This window comes from Aegilops tauschii, chromosome 5, assembly GCF_002575655.3.
Source record: "Aegilops tauschii subsp. strangulata cultivar AL8/78 chromosome 5, Aet v6.0, whole genome shotgun sequence".
Classification (NCBI taxonomy): Eukaryota; Viridiplantae; Streptophyta; class Magnoliopsida; order Poales; family Poaceae; genus Aegilops; species Aegilops tauschii.
Genome location: NC_053039.3, coordinates 433,029,665 through 433,047,481, shown reverse-complemented (window position 1 = coordinate 433,047,481; position 17,817 = coordinate 433,029,665). Strand labels below are relative to the sequence as shown.

The 17,817-nt window shown below is 45.1% G+C and overlaps 1 protein-coding gene across 1 annotated transcript; it reads left to right on the top strand.

Annotated features, from left to right (window-relative positions):
• Window positions 1-10,484: 10,484 nt before the first annotated feature.
• On the top strand, window positions 10,485-14,563 carry LOC109778146 (two-component response regulator-like PRR95). Its single transcript, XM_020336704.4, has 7 exons — window positions 10,485-10,964; window positions 11,601-11,762; window positions 11,856-11,986; window positions 12,077-12,229; window positions 12,449-12,837; window positions 13,212-13,902; window positions 14,007-14,563. Exons 1-7 carry the CDS (start codon window positions 10,772-10,774, stop codon window positions 14,097-14,099), a joined length of 1,812 nt encoding a protein of 603 aa, XP_020192293.1. The 5' UTR covers window positions 10,485-10,771; the 3' UTR covers window positions 14,100-14,563.
• Window positions 14,564-17,817: the final 3,254 nt, after the last annotated feature.

The following is a 17,817-nucleotide window of genomic DNA, read 5'->3' as shown; positions in this document are numbered from 1 at the left end:
AGATCATGGTGATGCATAGCAACGAGAGGGGAGAGTGTTGTCTACGTACCCTCGTAGACCGTAAGCGGATGCGTTATGACAACGCGGTTGATGTAGTCGTACGTCTTCACGATCAACCGATCCTAGTACCGAAAGTACGGCACCTCCGCGATCTGCACACGTTTGGCTCGGTGACGTCCCATGAACTCACGATCCAGCAGAGTGTCGAGGGAGAGCTTCGTCAGCACGACGGCGTGATGACGGTGATGATGAAGTTACCGGCGCACGGCTTCGCCTAAGCACTGCAATGATATGACCGAGGTGGATTATGGTGGAGGGGGGCACCGCACACGGCTAAGAACAATGTCTGTTGTCTGTTCTAGGGTGCCCTCTGCCCCCGTATATAAAGGAGCAAGGGGGAGGCCGGCCGGCCCATGGGGCGCGCCAAGGAGAGGGGGGAGTCCTCCTCCTAGTAGGAGTAGGACTCCCCTTTTCCTAGTCCAACTAGGAAGGGGGAAGGGGGAAGGAAGGAGAGGGAGAGAGGGAGGAAAGAGGGGGCGCCCCCCTCCTTGTCCAATTCGGACTCCGAAGGGGGGGCGCGGCCAGCCCATGGCTCCCTCCTTCTCTCACTCACAAGGCCCATGTTGTCCCATTAGTTCCCCCGGGGGTTCCGATAACCCCTTATCCGGTGACCCCCGGAACACTTCGGGTGTCCGAATATAGTCGTCCAATATATCAATCTTTATGTCTCGACCATTTCGAGACTCCTCGTCGTGTCCGTGATCACATCCGGGACTCTGAACTATCTTCGGTACATCAAAACACATAAACTCATAATACCGATCGTCACCGAACGTTAAGCGTGCGGACCCTACGAATTCGAGAACTATGTAGACATGACAGAGACACGTCTCCGGTCAATAACCAATAGCGGAACCTGGATGTTCATATTGGCTCCACATATTCTACGAAGATATTTATCGGTCAAACCACATAACAACATACGTTGTTCCCTTTGTCATCGGTATGTTACTTGCCCGAGATTCGATCGTCGGTATCTCAATACCTAGTTCAATCTCATTACCGGCAAGTCTCTTTACTCGTTCCGTAATGCATCATCCCACAACTAACTCATTAGTTACATTGCTTGCAAGTCTTATAGTGATGTGCATTACCGAGAGGGCCCAGAGATACCTCTCCGGCAATCGGAGTGACAAATCCTAATCTCGAACTATGCCAACTCAACAAGTACCATCGGAGACACCTGTAGAGCACCTTTATAATCACCCAATTACGTTGTGACGTTTGGTAAAACACAAATGTTCCTCCGGTATTCGGGAGTTGCATAATCTCATAGTCATAGGAACATGTATAAGTCATGAAGAAAGCAATAGCAATATACTAAACGATCAAGTGCTAAGCTAACGGAATGGGTCAAGTCAACCACATCATTCTCTAATGATGTGATCTCGTTAATCAAATGACAACTCATGTTTATGGCTAGGAAACATAACCATCTTTGATTCAACGAGCTAGTCAAGTAGAGGCATACTAGTGACACTCTGTTTGTCTTTGTATTCACACATGTACTAAGTTTCCGGTTAATACAATTCTAGCATGAATAATAAACATTTATCATGATATAAGGAAATATAAATAACAACTTTATTATTGCCTCTAGGGCATATTTCCTTCAGTCTCCCACTTGCACTAGAGTCAATAATCTGGATTACACAGTAATGATTCTAACACCCGTGGAGTCTTGGTGCTGATCATGTTTTGCTCGTGAGAGCGGCTTAGTCAACGGGTCTGCAACATTCATATTTGTATGTATCTTGCAAATCTATATGTCTCCCTCCTTGACTGGATCGCGGATGGAATTGAAGCATCTCTTGATGTGCTTGGTTCTCTTGTGAAATATGGATTTCTTTGCCAAGGCAATTACACCAGTATTGGCACAAAAGATTTTCGTTGGACCCGATGCACTAGGTATGACACCTAGATCGGATATGAACTCCTTCATCCAGATTCCTTCATTTGCTGCTTCCAAAGCAGATATGTACTCCGCTTCACATGTAGATCCCGCCACGACGATTTGCTTAGAACTGTACCAACTGACAGCTCCACTGTTCAATATAAATACGTATCCGGTTTGTGACTTAGAGTCATCCGGATCAGTGTCAAAGCTTGCATCGACATAACCATTTACGATGAGCTCTTTGTCACCTCCATAAACGAGAAACATATCCTTAGTCCTTTTTAGGTATTTCAGGATGTTCTTGACCGTTGTCCAGTGATCCACTCCTGGATTACTTTGGTACCTCCCTGCTAAACTAATAGCAAGGCACACATCAGGTCTGGTACACAGCATTGCATACATGATAGAGCCTATGGCTGAAGCATAGGGAACACCTTTCATTTTCTCTCTATCTTCTGCAGTGGTCGGGCATTGAGTCTGACTCAACTTCACACCTTGTAACACACGCAAGAACCCTTTCTTTGCTTGATCCATTTTGAACTTCTTCAAAACTTTATCAAGGTATGTGCTTTGTGAAAGTCCAATTATGTGTCTTGATCTATCTCTATAGATCTTGATGCCCAATATATAAGCAGCTTCACCGAGGTATTTCATTGAAAAACTCTTGTTCAAGTATCCTTTTATGCTATCCAAAAATTCTATATCATTTCCAATCAACAATATGTCATCCACATATAATATTAGAAATGTTATAGAGCTCCCACTCACTTTCTTGTAAATACAGGCTTCTCCAAAAGTCTGTATAAAATCATATGCTTTGATCACAGTATCAAAACGTTTATTCCAACTCCGAGGATCTTGCACCAGTCCATAAATGGATCGCTGGAGCTTGCACACTTTGTTAGCATCCTTTGGATCGATAAACCTTCAGGTTGCATCATATACAACTCTTCTTCCAGAAATCCATTCAGGAATGCAGTCTTTACATCCATTTGCCAAATTTCATAATCATAAAATGCAGCAATTGCTAACATGATTCGAACGGACTTAAGCATCACTACGGGTGAGAAGGTCTCATCATAGTCAACTCCTTGAACTTGTCGAAAACCTTTCGCAACAAGTCGAGCTTTGTAGACAGTAACATTACCATCAGCGTCAGTCTTCTTCTTGAAGATCCATTTATTCTCGGTGGCTTGCCGATCATCGGGCAAGTCAACCAAAGTCCACACTTTGTTCTCATACATGGATCATCTCAGATTTCATGGCCTCAAGCCATTTCGTAGAATCTGGGCTCATCATCGCTTCCTCATAGTTCGTAGGTTCGTCATGGTCAAGTAACTTGACCTCCAGAACAGGATTAGCGTACCACTATGGTGCGGATCTTACTCTTGTTGACCTACGAGGTTCGGTAGTAACTTGATCTGAAGTTACATGATCATCATCATTAGCTTCCACACTAATTGGTGTAGGAGTCACATGAACAGATTTTTGTGATGAACTACTTTCCAATAAGGGAGCAGGTACAATTACCTCATCAAGTTCTACTTTCCTCCCACTCACTTGTTTCGAGAGAAACTCCTTCTCTAGAAAGGATCCATTCTTAGCAATGAATGTCTTGCCTTCGGATCTGTGATAGAAGGTGTACCAAACAGTCTCCTTTGGGTATCCTATGAAGACACATTTCTCCGATTTGGGTTCGAGCTTATCAGGTTGAAGCTTTTTCACATAAGCATCGCAACCCCAAACTTTAAGAAACGACAACTTTGGTTTCTTGCCAAACCACAGTTCATAAGGTGTCGTCTCAACGGATTTAGATGGTGTCCTATTTAACGTGAATGTAGCTGTCGCTAAAGCATAACCCCAAAACGATAGCGGTAAATCAGTAAGAGACATCATAGATCGCACCATATCTAGTAAAGTAGGATTACGACGTTCGGACACACCATTACGCTGTGGTGTTCCGGGAGGCGTGAGTTGCGAAACTATTCCGCATTGTTTCAAATGAAGACCAAACTCGTAACTCAAATATTCTCCTCCACGATCAGATCGTAGAAACTTTATTTTCTTGTTACGATGATTTTCCACTTCACTCTGAAATTCTTTGAACTTTTCAAATGTTTCAGACTTATGTTTCGTCAAGTAGATATACCCATATCTGCTCAAATCATCTGTGAAGGTGAGAAAATAACGATACTCGCCGCGAGCCTCAATATTCATCGGACCACATACATCAGTATGTATGATTTCCAACAAATCTGTTGCTCGCTCCATTGTTCTGGAGAACGGAGTTTTAGTCATCTTGCCCATAAGGCATGGTTCGCAAGTACCAAGTGATTCATAACCAAGTGATTCCAAAAGTCCATCAGAATGGAGTTTCTTCATGCGCTTTACACCAATATGACCTAAACGGCAGTGCCACAAATAAGTTGCACTATCATTATCAACTTTGCATCTTTTGGCTTCAATATTATGAATATGTGTGTCACTACTATCGAGATTCAACATAAATAGACCATCCTTCAAGGGTGCATGACCATAAAAGATATTACTCATATAAATAGAACAACCATTATTCTCTGATTTAAATGAATAACCGTCTCGCATCAAACAAGATCCAGATATAATGTTCATGCTCAACGCTGGCACCAAATAACAATTATTCAGGTCTAAAACAAATCCCGAAGGTAGATGTAGAGGTAGCGTGCCGACCGCGATCACATCGACTTTGGAACCATTTCCCACGCGCATCGTCACCTCGTCCTTAGCCAATCTTCGCTTAATCCGTAGTCCCTGCTTTGAGTTGCAAATATTAGCAACAGAACCAGTATCAAATACCCAGGCACTACTGCGAGCATTAGTAAGGTACACATCAATAAGATGTATATCACATATACCTTTGTTCACCTTGCCATCCTTCTTATCCGCCAAATACTTGGGGCAGTTCCGCTTCTAGTGACCAGTCCCTTTGTAGTAGAAGCACTCAGTCTCAGGCTTAGGTCCAGACTTGGGCTTCTTCACTTGAGCAGCAACTTGCTTGCCGTTCTTCTTGAAGTTCCCCTTCTTCTCTTTACCATTTTTCTTGAAGCTGGTGGTATTGTTGACCATCAACACTTGATGCTCCTTCTTGATTTCTACCTCCGCAGCCTTTAGCATTGCGAAGAGCTCGGGAATTGTCTTATCCATCCCTTGCATATTATAGTTCATCACGAAGCTCTTGTAGCTTGGTGGAAGTGATTGAAGAATTCTGTCAATAACACTATCATCAGGAAGATTAACTCCCAGTTGAATCAAGTGATTGTTATACCCAGACACTTTGAGTATATGCTCACTGACAGAACTATTCTCCTCCATCTTGCAGCTGTAGAATTTATTGGAGACTTCATATCTCTCAATCCGAGCATTTGCTTGAAATATTAACTTCAACTCCTGGAACATCTCATATGCTCCATGACGTTCAAAACGTCGTTGAAGTCCCGGTTCTAAGCCGTAAAGCATGGCACACTGAACTATCGAGTAGTCATCAGCTTTGCTCTGCCAGACGTTCATAACATCTGGCGTTGCTCCTGCAGCGGGTTTGGCACCTAGCGGTGCTTCCAGGACGTAATTCTTCTGTGCAGCAATGAGGATAATCCTCAAGTTACGAACCCAGTCCGTGTAGTTGCTACCATCATCTTTCAACTTAGCTTTCTCTAGGAACGCATTAAAATTCAACGGAACAACAGCACGGGCCATCTATCTACAACAACATAGACATGCAAAATACTATCAGGCACTAAGTTCATGATAAATTAAAGTTCAATTAATCATATTACTAAAGAACTCCCACTTAGATAGACATCCCTCTAATCATCTAGGTGATCACGTGATCCATATCAACTAAACCATGTCCGATCATCACGTGAGATGGAGTAGTTTTCAATGGTGAACATCACTATGTTGATCATATCTACTATATGATTCACGCTCGACCTTTCGGTCTCAGTGTTCCGAGGCCATATCTGCATATACTAGGCTCATCAAGTTTAACCCGAGTATTCTGCGTGTGGAAAACAGGCTTGCACCCGTTGTATGTGAACGTAGAGCTTATCACACCCGATCATCACGTGGTGTCTCGGCACGACGAACTTTCACAACGGTGCATACTCATGGAGAACACTTGTACCTTGAAATTTAGTGAGAGATCATCTTATAATGCTACCGTCGAACTAAGCAAAATAAGATGCATAAAGGATAAACATCACATGCAATCAATATAAGTGATATGATATGGCCATCATCATCTTGTGCCTTTGATCTCCATCTCCAAAGCACCGTCATGATCACCATTGTCACCGGCGCGACACCTTGATCTCCATCGTAGCATCGTTGTCGTCTCGCCAACTATTGCTTCTATGACTATCGCTACCGCTTAGTGATAAAGTAAAGCAATTACATGGCGATTGCATTTCATACCATAAAGCGACAACCATATGGCTCCTGCCAGTTGCCGATAACTCTGTTACAAAACATGATCATCTCATACAATAAAATTTAGCATCATGTCTTGACCATATCACATCACAACATGCCCTGCAAAAACAAGTTAGACGTCCTCTACTTTGTTGTTGCAAGTTTTACGTGGCTGCTACGGGCTGAGCAAGAACTGTTCTTACCTACGCATCAAAACCACAACGATTTTTCGTCAAGTATGTGCTGTTTTAACCTTCAACAATGACCGGGCGTAGCCACACTCGATTCAACTAAAGTTGGAGAAACTGATACCCGCCAGCCACCTGTGTTGAAAGCATGTTGGTAGAACCAGTCTCGCGTAAGCGTACGCGTAATGTCTGTCCGGGCCGCTTCATCCAACAATACCGCCGAATCAAAGTATGACATGCTGGTAAGTAGTATGACTATTATCGCCCACAACTCACTTGTGTTCTACTCGTGCATATAACATCTATGCATAAACCTGGCTCAGATACCACTGTTGGGGAACGTAGTAATTTCAAAAAAAAATCCTACGCACATGCAAGATCATGGTGATGCATAGCAACGAGAGGGGAGAGTGTTGTCTATGTACCCTCGTAGACCGTAAGCGGAAGCGTTATGACAACGCGGTTGATGTAGTCGTACGTCTTCATGATCGACCGATCCTAGTATACCGAAAGTACGGCACCTCCGCGATCTGCACACGTTCGGCTCGGTGACGTCCCACGAACTCACGGTCCAGCAGAGTGTCGAGGGAGAGCTTCGTCAGCACGACGGCGTGATGACGGTGATGATGAAGCAACCGTCGCAGGGCTTCGCCTAAGCACTGCAACGATATGACCGAGGTGGATTATGGTGGAAGGGGCACCGCACACGGCTAAGAACAATGTTTGTTGTCTGTTCTAGGGTGCCCCCTGCCCCCGTATATAAAGGAGCAAGGGGGAGGCCGGCCGGCCCTTGGGGCGCGTCAAGGAGAGGGGGGATTACTCCTCCTAGTAGGAGTAGGACTCCCCTTTTCCTAGTCCAACTAGGAAGGGGGAAGGGGGAAGGAAGGAGAGGGAGAGAGGGAGGAAAGAGGGGGCGCCTCCCCCACTCCTTGTCCAATTCGGACTCCCAGGGTGGGCGCGGCCAGCCCATGGCTCCCTCCTCCTCTCTATCACAAGGCCCATGTTGGCCCATTAGTTCCCCCGGGGGTTTCGATAACCCCCGGCACTCCGATAATTATCCGGTGACCCCCGGAACACTTCCGGTGTCCGAATATAGTCTTCCAATATATCAATCTTTATGTCTTGACCATTTCGAGACTCCTCTTCATGTCCGTGATCACATCCGGGACTTCGAACTATCTTCGGTACATCAAAACACATAAACTCATAACACCGATCGTCACCGAACGTTAAGCGTGCGGATCCTACGGGTTCGAGAACTATGTAGACATGACCGAGACACGTCTCCGGTCAATAACCAATAGCGGAACCTGAATGTTCATATTGGCTCCCACATATTCTACGAAGATCTTTATCGCTCAAACCGCATAACAACATACGTTGTTCCCTTTGTCATCGGTATGCTACTTGCCCGAGATTCGATCGTCGGTATCTCAATACCTAGTTCAATCTCGTTTCCGGCAAGTCTCTTTACTCGTTCTGTAATGCATCATCCCGCAACTAACTCATTAGTTACATTGCCTGCAAGGCTTATAGTGATGTGCATTACCGAGAGGGCCCAGAGATACCTCTCCAACAATCGGAGTGACAAATCCTAATCCCGATCTATGCCAACTCAACAAGTACCATCGGAGACACCTGTAGAGCACCTTTATAATCACCCAGTTATGTTGTGACGTTTGGTAGCACACAAAGTGTTCCTCCGGTATTCGGGAGTTGCATAATCTCATAGTCATAGGAACATGTATAAGTCATGAAGAAAGCAATAGCAATATACTAAACGATCAAGTGCTAAGCTAACGGAATGGGTCAAGTCAAGCACATCATTCTCTAATGATGTGATCTCGTTAATAAAATGACAACTCATGTCTATGGCTAGGAGACATAACCATTTTTGATTCAACGAGCTAGTCAAGTAGAGGCATACTAGTGACACTCTGTTTGTCTATGTATTCACACATGTACTAAGTTTCCGGTTAATACAATTCTAGCATGAATAATAAACATTTATCATGATATAAGGAAATATAAATAACAACTTTATTATTGCCTCTAGGGCCTATTTCCTTCACTCAATGTATAGTTTTTGCACGGCCGTGGTGGAAGTGTTCGGCCCTAAGTACCTCAGAGAGCTAACTGTCTCTGATACAGAGAGGTTGTTGGCGATCAATGCTGAGAGGCGCTTTCCGGGCATGCTTGGTAGTATAGATTGTATGCACTGGAAGTGGAAGAACTGTCCATTTGCTTGGCAGGGGCAGTACAAGGGCCACGTGAAAGGTTCCACTATTTTACTTGAAGCTGTGGCTTCACAAGATCTCTGGATATGCCATACTTTCTTCGGCATGGCTGGTTCTCAAAATGATATTAGTGTTCTTCAGCGGTCTCCGGTGTTTGCAAGGTTTGCAGAAGGCCACTCCCCGAAGTCAACTTTGAGGTCAATGGCCACCATTACAATAAGGGATATTACCTAGCTAACGGCATCTATCCTCAGTGGTCCACTCTTGTGAAGACCATACCCAATCCGCAAGGAGAGAAGAGACGTAGGTTTGCCCAAATGCAGGAGAGTGCTAGGAAGGATGTGGAGCGTGATTTTGGTGTGCTTCAGTCTCGGTGGGGTATCGTTCGTAACCCTGCATCGACATGAAGCACGAAGAAGCTTTGGGAGGTGATGACTGCTTGTGTGATTGTGCACAACATGATCGTGGAGGATGACCGCGATGATAGCATCTACTACGAAGGGTTTGATTTACAGGGTGAAAATGTTGAGTCTGAGCATGCACCTCCTGCAACCTTTGAACAGTTTGTCGAGTTTCATCGGGAATTGCGTGATTGGCATACTCATGAGCTTCAGGATGACTTGGTTGAGGACATGTGGACATTGGCAACCAATAGATCTATCAGTTTAATTTCTTTTCATGCAAACAAATTTTGATTGGGTTATAAAGACTATTTGATATTGTTTTTTTATTGGGTTGTAAGACTACTTTCAGACGCATAACAATTTGCTATGTTTGAATTGAACCATTTAATATGCATCATTTTAGTGTGCTGGTTGAACGGACAAAGATGCGGCCGCGTGTTGAGTGCACGGCCGCCGCATCCAGAAATCCGGACGGATACGGCCTCATTGCCATCCCGAACGGACGAAAAACGGACGAAACGAACGTCCATTTGGGAGTTGGCCTTAGAGTTGGTCTAAAGTTCCATTCAGATGCGTCCGCGCGCATGCCTGGACGCGTCCGTGCGGACGTAAATCAGGCAGAATTTGCGTTCCGGCTGTAGATGCTCTTAACTCTCTCTTTTACCTAAAAAAACTCTCTCTCTTGATCGGGTAAACGGAGTCCAAACCCCCAGCAGGAAGTACAGCTACCGCGGTGAGTAAAAAAGAAAAGTAGTAGTACCACTGCGGTGCGCTAAGATATTATCGGGGCCCCACCCGGCAGAAACGCCAACCACCCAGCCCCCGCACCGCCGCACCACAGCCCGACGAAGCCCAGAACCACACGCTCCCCGCGGCCCCCGCCCCCTCCCCAGCCGCACGATTTTAAAACCGGATCGAAAGCCACCCATCCGCGGCGCGCGCGCCTCCCGACCCAACACGTGTCCCCCGCGCCAGCCGCGGATCGGGGCTCCTCTCCCCTTCGCCCTACCACGTGCCCCCGCGGGCCCGGCAAAATATCGCCTGATCCGCCCCTCCCCCCTCTTCGCCGAACCCATGCGGCGCGCGCGGCATGGGCGGACCGCCCGCTGGACGAACCACTGGCCCAGCCGGCGCCACGTCACCGCGGCCGCGATCCCGCGCGGGCGGGCGCGCCGGGTGACGTGGCGGCCCCGCCCGCCGGGTGAGCGCGCGCAGATATTTTGTCGGCCCCCGAGGCGCGCGCCCCTTCACGTGCCTCGCCCCCACCCACTGGCGCGGCGGGCCCCGGCGGCCCCCGGCCCACCTGTCGGCATCGTGTGGCGTCGGGGCTATATAGCGCCGCTCCTCCGCGGCCGCTTAGTTTTAATCGTCTCCATCGCGAGTCCGCAACTCCACTGGCATTTCGATCCCGATTTCGAAGCTTCCAGCGATCCAGCGCGAGAAGAAGAAGCTGTGGTGGTGGTGAAGGCTACTTTATCTGCGAGCTGAGGCGGCCGGGCTCCGGCGAGTGGAGATAACCAGACAGAGCCGCCCGGGATGGTGCGCGGCGGTCAAGGACAAGAAGGAGGGTTGGGGGAGAGAGAGGTGGTGAACGTGGTGGACCAGGACGGGAGGGAGGAGGAGGTGCGCCGGGCGCTGCCGATGATGCCCGTCAGGGTGCTGCTCGCCGAGGGCGACGACTCCACGCGCCACGTCATCTCCGCGCTGCTCCGCAAGTGCGGCTACCACGGTGCGCACCTCGACTACCCTCCCATCCATCCATCCATCCATCGGCCGCCGCAGCTTGTGTTGATTTGTCGAGTCGGTAGTTCGAATCGAGTTCCGGTTTGGTGGTCTGCGGGCAGATCGGGAGGCAGCTGCCGGTTTTACAGAGTTCGGCTTCGTACGAGTGTTTCGGCATGGTGGCGCGGTAGGTAGGAATAGGAGATGCTTGCTCTGGTCTGATGGCTCGTGATCCACTTCCCAGTAGCCCTACGATAAGTTCGACAGATGACACATGACAGCTCTGGTGTTGATATTAGATCCCTTAGTCTGTTTTTTCTTTCTTTCAAATACCCGAAAATTGCTCTGCAGCCATCGAGCACGGTTTGAACGCTTTAATCCCTGGTGTTAAATTGTGCTTAAGATTAGCTGCACATAATTACTCACACCGCCATACCCAAGTTATGTGGTAGCATGATTTTTAGCAGAGTCAGACATATGTTGAAATTGTACAGTTTTCTTCAGAATGATGCAAAGTTGTTATTTATTTTATTTGTCAACATGTTGTGCCCTTTTAATTTGTTTGTTCTTCTAGATCTTTCATCACGATTTTAGCAGAGGCTGTCATATTTCCTCATACTTACGTGTCATATTGTTCTTGCAGTTTCTGCAGCTTCTGATGGTGTCAAGGCCTGGGAATTACTAAAGGAAAAATCGTTCAAAATAGATCTCGTTCTCACTGAAGTTGAACTTCCTTTGATGTCTGGGTTCCTCCTACTCTCCACGATCATGGAACATGACGCGTGCAAGAATATCCCTGTCATAAGTATGTGCCCAAACTATGTCAGTCCCGTTTCAGTTTTCAGATTCTACTCCTGCAGCTTAGTCTAATGCTAATTATTTTTTTCTGCCTATGCAGTGATGTCTTCGAATGATGCAGTTAGCATGGTTTTCAAATGCATGCTGAAGGGCGCAGCCGATTTCCTTGTCAAGCCGATACGAAAGAATGAGTTACGGAACTTGTGGCAGCACGTTTGGAGAAAACAACTTGTATGACGACATACTTGCATCTTTACGGAACTTTGATCCGCTTCCTTCACAAGAGTTGACCACTAAAACCTCTGTGACGCTATTTTACAGGCAAATGGTGAGATCGATGTGCAGCAGATACAACAAGAAGAAAATGTCGCAGAACAGCACGGACAAAAGACTGAAATGACAAAAGCTGAACATTCCATTCAAAATGTCGTCCGTAGAAATAGAGATTGCAGTGAACAAGAAAGTGATGCTCAAGTAAGTTTAGCACAAAACATGATTTTGTATTATTTTTTAAGTATTGGTTGTTTGATGTAACATGGAATCAGTGATTTCCTCTTGTCTATGAGCCATCATTCTTAAAGTACTTGGTAGCTAATAGTAGAAACGTTGGGCAATCAGTGATTACCTCTATTTTGAACACAGATATGTTGTGGCTGCTTTGCGTAAACTAAGTATTGATATTTCCTCATGCAGAGTTCTTGTACAAGATCAGAACCAGAGGCTGAGAGCAAGCACACCAACAGTTTCTTGGAGTTTAAGCAGATAACTGAAAGGCAATCATCTACTGACCCCAAAAACACACTGGAAAATAGAGACCCTGAAAACCCTAGTGATAATAAGCGCAAGAAAGCCTCGACAGATATCGAGGTAGTCCATATAATTGATGATGAACCAAAGCCTAGCACACCGATGGAGGTGGATATTGTGAGAACAAACCCTCAAGGAAACGGCGATAAGTGGTTCTCCATCCCAGCCCATCAGTTGGAGCTTTCTCTCAGAAGATCTGACTATGGCAGATCAGAGGACCAAGAGAAAAATGATACGAGAACCCTGAACCACTCAACTTCATCTGCCTTTTCATTGTAAGTGTACCTTTTGTTTTACCTGCTCTGGTATCAGTGCTTTTGTCATCCATACATAGCTATAAGCTTAGCTCAAGTCTAGTGCTCTCTGGTTGAAGTTTTTGTTCCCACGTATATTTTTCATCATTTATTTACGAGCATGGTGAGGGGACCGTCTAATTCAGTTAGTCAGGATGTGTTATTGCAAGCATAATAGGGAAGAATTTGGATATGGTCATGCCACAAACCTTGGCATGGAACTTCTTGCAGTGCCTTTACTACTGCAACTTGATGCATCATTTACCTGTTTCACAGTTACACAAGAGTACACAGGAGATCCTATTGTTGTTGACCTAGAAAGACATCTTACGGTTGAAATTATTTCTTATTCACAGGTACAACTGCAGGCCTATATCCTCTTTTGGTAACGCTGGTGATGCTCAGCCATGCAGCACCTCAGCAACACACGCAGATCTGCAAAACAAAAATGGAGATTCGGCAGCTCCCTTTCAAGACAAGGCCGACCCAATTTGCCATCCTATCAGAGTTGTAGCACTTCCCGTTCCTGTTGGAGGCCTCACGTTTGACGGGCAACCATTCTGGAGTGGTGCACCTGTGGCACCCCTTCTCTATCCACAGTCAGGTCCTCCTATTTGGAACGGCAGAACTCCAGTGTCGCAAGAGGTGGACACGCAAGCAACTTCATCGCAGCAGAGTGATCCCACAGAGATGGACTGTCAGCAGACTGAAAGCACACAGCGACAAGAAGTGCTACCTTCACCGACTGCAAATGAAAAGCATCTGCACGTTGAAATCCCCTCAGACAGCAACCCTCAGCAGGTTTCACCCATGGCCGGCGAAAGCGGAACCGGAAGTAGTACTGTGTTGAACAACTCTGGCAATGCTCTCAGTGGAAGTGCCTGTGGAAGCTCTTCCAACCGGATCGCCACCCCTACCGAACAGTGTAACGCATCTGACGGTGCTACTGAAAATCCAAGCATGGAGGGCTCGCATCAGCTGAGCCAACGAGAGATTGCACTGAACAAGTTTCGGCTCAAGAGGAAAGAAAGGTGCTTCGAGAAGAAGGTGGGCACAAGAACTAATCTTACCTTTCCATTTCGATCCAATTTTTTTGTGGCATCTCACCTACTAGGAGGAGCTGGGGTTTACATTCTTCCATTATTGCGCAGGTGCGGTACCAGAGCAGGAAACTACTTGCAGAGCAGCGTCCCCGGGTGAAGGGTCAGTTTGTTCGGCAAGAGCAGAACATCCAAGCAAGCTAGGTATATCACCACAGGTGACAACCGTTTGCCGTGCTGCGCCTACTGAGTGGAGATCAACTATCAACCTTTCTTTCTTTCTTGTATCCTATGTATACGCTGACTTGTCGTAGATTAGCTCGTACATAGTAGAATTTGTCAGTAGGCGGCTAGAGAACACACTGCCTGACTTGGTACATGTTTGCCGTATACGTTGTTGCACTCTGTGTGGTTGCAAAGGTGTCAGTCAAGGATGTCCTAAGACACTCTTTTGTGTGCTTTCTTGAACTGAGCATCGTTGCTGCAGTTTAGTTCACTGCCTCAGCAAAATGCTGTCGTCTTTCCGTACTAGATGGATTTATATTCAAAGGCATTTTGTAATTTTTAGTACATTTTGGCTGAACTTCTGGCCATGTATGGACGATGGCTGGGCGAGTTCTTGCGTGATTTTTTCTGTGTAATAAATTACCGGCCGCTTGAAGTTTGAAGCACTGTTCAGATACGGTCTGTCCCGATGATCGCTTGTCAGTTGGGACGGCGAACTTCTCTTACTCCCTTTGTCTCATAATATAAGAACGCTTTTCAAACTTGCTTGAAAAATGTTCTTATATTATAGGACAGAGGGAGTATTATTGAAGGAAAGCCATTCGGCAAACTTTATTAAATCCGATTGAATAATGCCAGAGCGATCAACGTTTCAATACAAATTTGAGTTTGAATCATAACAAAAGCAAGCTAATTTGTGTGCCACTAGATTAGCTTCCCTCAAACAATGATAAGTAACGAACCAGTGTTATAAGCTTTCTTAAAGATAGCTACTCCCTCCATTCCAAAATATAAGTCTTTTTAAAAATTCCAATAAAAAACTACATACGGAGTAAAATGAGTAAATCTACACTTTAAACCATGTCTATATACATCCGTATGTAGTTCATGGTGAAATCTCTATAAAGACTTATATTTAGGAATGGAGCGAGTAGAATAGCTGTGTATGGATTCCAGATTTCCACTGTACTATTTGTTGAAATATATTGCCCATCTCTCTCCAAAGTCTGAGCTGATGGAGAGAGGCGGGCATATATTTCAACCATCTTCCTCACGTAGTCGAGTAAATAATACTCCCTCTGTAAATTAATATAGAGCGTTTAGATCACTAAAGTAGTTATCTAAACACTCTTATATTAGTTTACGGAGGGGGTATAAAACTACTACATACTTTACAGGCTATGGATTCAAAAAATACTGAATATTTTTTTTCGCTGGTAACTACCAACTCAGGGGTCGGCTATTTCAAAAAACCCAAATTCCTCGTTGCTAACATTTTAAACCGGTTTATGACAGGCCGGGCCCGCTCCTAAACAATCTGTTTGTTGACCGTTTTGTTTGACCGTTAACTTATTGTGGGACCAACATGCAAAATGTTTCTTCTTCCTCCTACCTTTTCTTTTCTCCTCTCTCTCTTCTATCCTCCTTGCCCAAGCTCCAGCACCTCCACCACTCACCGATGGCCACCTCCACCACGCGCCGCGCCCAGGAGCAAGGGCCGCCGTGAGAAGCGCCCAGGAGCAAGGCGAGAAAGGGCCGCCGCAAGCCGCGAGCGCCGGGAGCCGCGCCCAGGACAAAGGAGAGGGCCGCCGCGCGCCATGGCCAGGCCGATGCGCCCAGGAGCACGCGCTGCCGCGAGCTGAGCGCTATGGACAAGGGCTCGGGCTCGGGCCGCCGCGCCCAGGAACAGGGAGGAGAGAGAGAGGCCGCTCGGCTGGGACTTCACGACGGCTCCAGGCGCAGCTTGCCGGCAGGAGGAGGCAGCGGCCGAAGGGAGCTATGCGCCCGCTCAGTGCCGTCCAAGTCGAGCTTGAGCACGGGAGGCGCAACTCCTCTCGAGCTTGAGCACGGGAGGGACCTGATTGCTTTTTCTTTTAGTCTGCAGGGACCTGATTGCTTTTTTCAAATTTTACAGGGACCCGATTGCTTTATTAATTTTTTATTTAATTATGACAAAGAGACACTGACATGTGGGCCCTACATGTCAGTTAATAGTCAAACAAATGGTCAGACAATCAGTTTTCTTACATGCGGGCCCCAGCTGTCATAATCACGATCAACAATAAAGCACTCGACGATTAGAGTTTTTTGAAACAACCGACTTCTGACTTGGTAGTTATTAGAGAGAAAAATATTCGGTAGTTTTTTGGAACCCTAGCCTGTAAATTAGTAGTTTTATGCTATTTACTTCATGTAGTCCTTAGACGTGAGATTGATGTAGGCTGTAAAAACTTTTCTTAATACTAAGTTTGTAGGGTCTTGAACTTGAAACCTTTTGGCTATGATAGCCTATCGAATTCATACTTCAGGCAGTTGCTCCAAAAGTCCTAACTGATGAAAAAAAATGGGCAATATATTTCAACACTATTACATGCTTCAATAACCTTCAATTAGTCAAACTCCACAAGAATATTTCTATAACCCAGGTCTCATCTAGTTTCAATTTTTTTTTTGAATCGTCATGGCCTATGTTGTTGCTAAATTTAGGAGGCGATCCAGCCTCGAGGAAGCACTTGTCAAAGGCACACCATATAATCGCCGGAGTAGCTCCTGAGTCATCCTAAAAACCGTAGCATCCATATTTCTATACCCCTATATAGTGTGCGGATAACTTTGAAAGATGATTGTTGGATGAAGCCAATCCGATGGTGTAGAGATGGAAAATTCGAGCACTACTGGCCGTTGGATATCATCTACATTCACCAGATTCTGTCACATGTACAATCTAGAAGACTCTGTGGATGAACTTAAGCATAATGCACAAACCTTAAAACACAAGCACTTCTCCTCTGTTCTAAAATCTTCCGTATCATAATTGCCCAACTTTTTTTTCTAAATGAATTGCCATTATTTATTTTTACTTTATGCTTTACAATGCACAATTCCATAAATCTTAAAATAGATTAAATTTTTTATAAAACTAATTGATTTTGAATGAGATGAACTATAAGAATTAAACGAACATCTACATCATGCATATATGACTCAAAACTTACATGCTATAGTGTGGTATTTATTTATAATTTGGTTGTCAAATCTCATGTATGTAATGCACGTGTACCTTACTAGTAGCTTATAATGATTAATAGGAGGTTTCACCCACTTGATTACTTCCGGCCATGCCTTCACATAATTCGCAGTGATGCTTTGAATTACCACGATGAACTGATGGAGTAGCAGCACCGCAACTTGGTAAATCTTATATGACGCTCTCTGCTTCAAACTGACAGCAAAACGCAAGTACCGAACGAGCTAAATGGGCCAGCCCTTAGTGCAGTCTAGTCTGATGAAATCCGGTTTGGGGGAACCTATTACAAGGTTCTAGCCTGGTATTTTCATTTTTTTTTCATTTCCTGTTGTTTCCTTTCACATTTTTCAATTTATTTGTTTTCCTTTTAATGTCATTTTGTTTTCGGATTAAAAAAATGTTTGAAAATTCCAAAATGGTAAAAAAAAATCATTGTGTTTCAAATTTCTAAAATTGTTCACTTTTTAAAGATTCTTCATAATTCCAAAAAATGTTTGAAAATTATATAAATTGTTCACATTTTCCAAAATAATGTTCAAAATTTATAATTTTGTTATGTTTTTAAAAATGTATGAATTTTTAAAAATATTCCGAATTCTGAAATTGTTCAAACATTTCAAGAAAATCTTTTTAAAGAGTTCATATTTGGACAAAAATGTTTACGACATG

Excerpts from the sequence above, each read along its gene's own strand:
- LOC109778146 (XM_020336704.4), top strand. The coding sequence starts at position 10,772 with ATGGTGCGCGGCGGTCAAGGACAAGAAGGAGGGTTGGGGGAGAGAGAG. Across the intron at positions 11,763-11,855 it reads CAAGAATATCCCTGTCATAA|TGATGTCTTCGAATGATGCA; the intron begins GTATGTGCCCAA and ends CTGCCTATGCAG. Across the intron at positions 13,903-14,006 it reads AAAGGTGCTTCGAGAAGAAG|GTGCGGTACCAGAGCAGGAA; the intron begins GTGGGCACAAGA and ends ATTATTGCGCAG.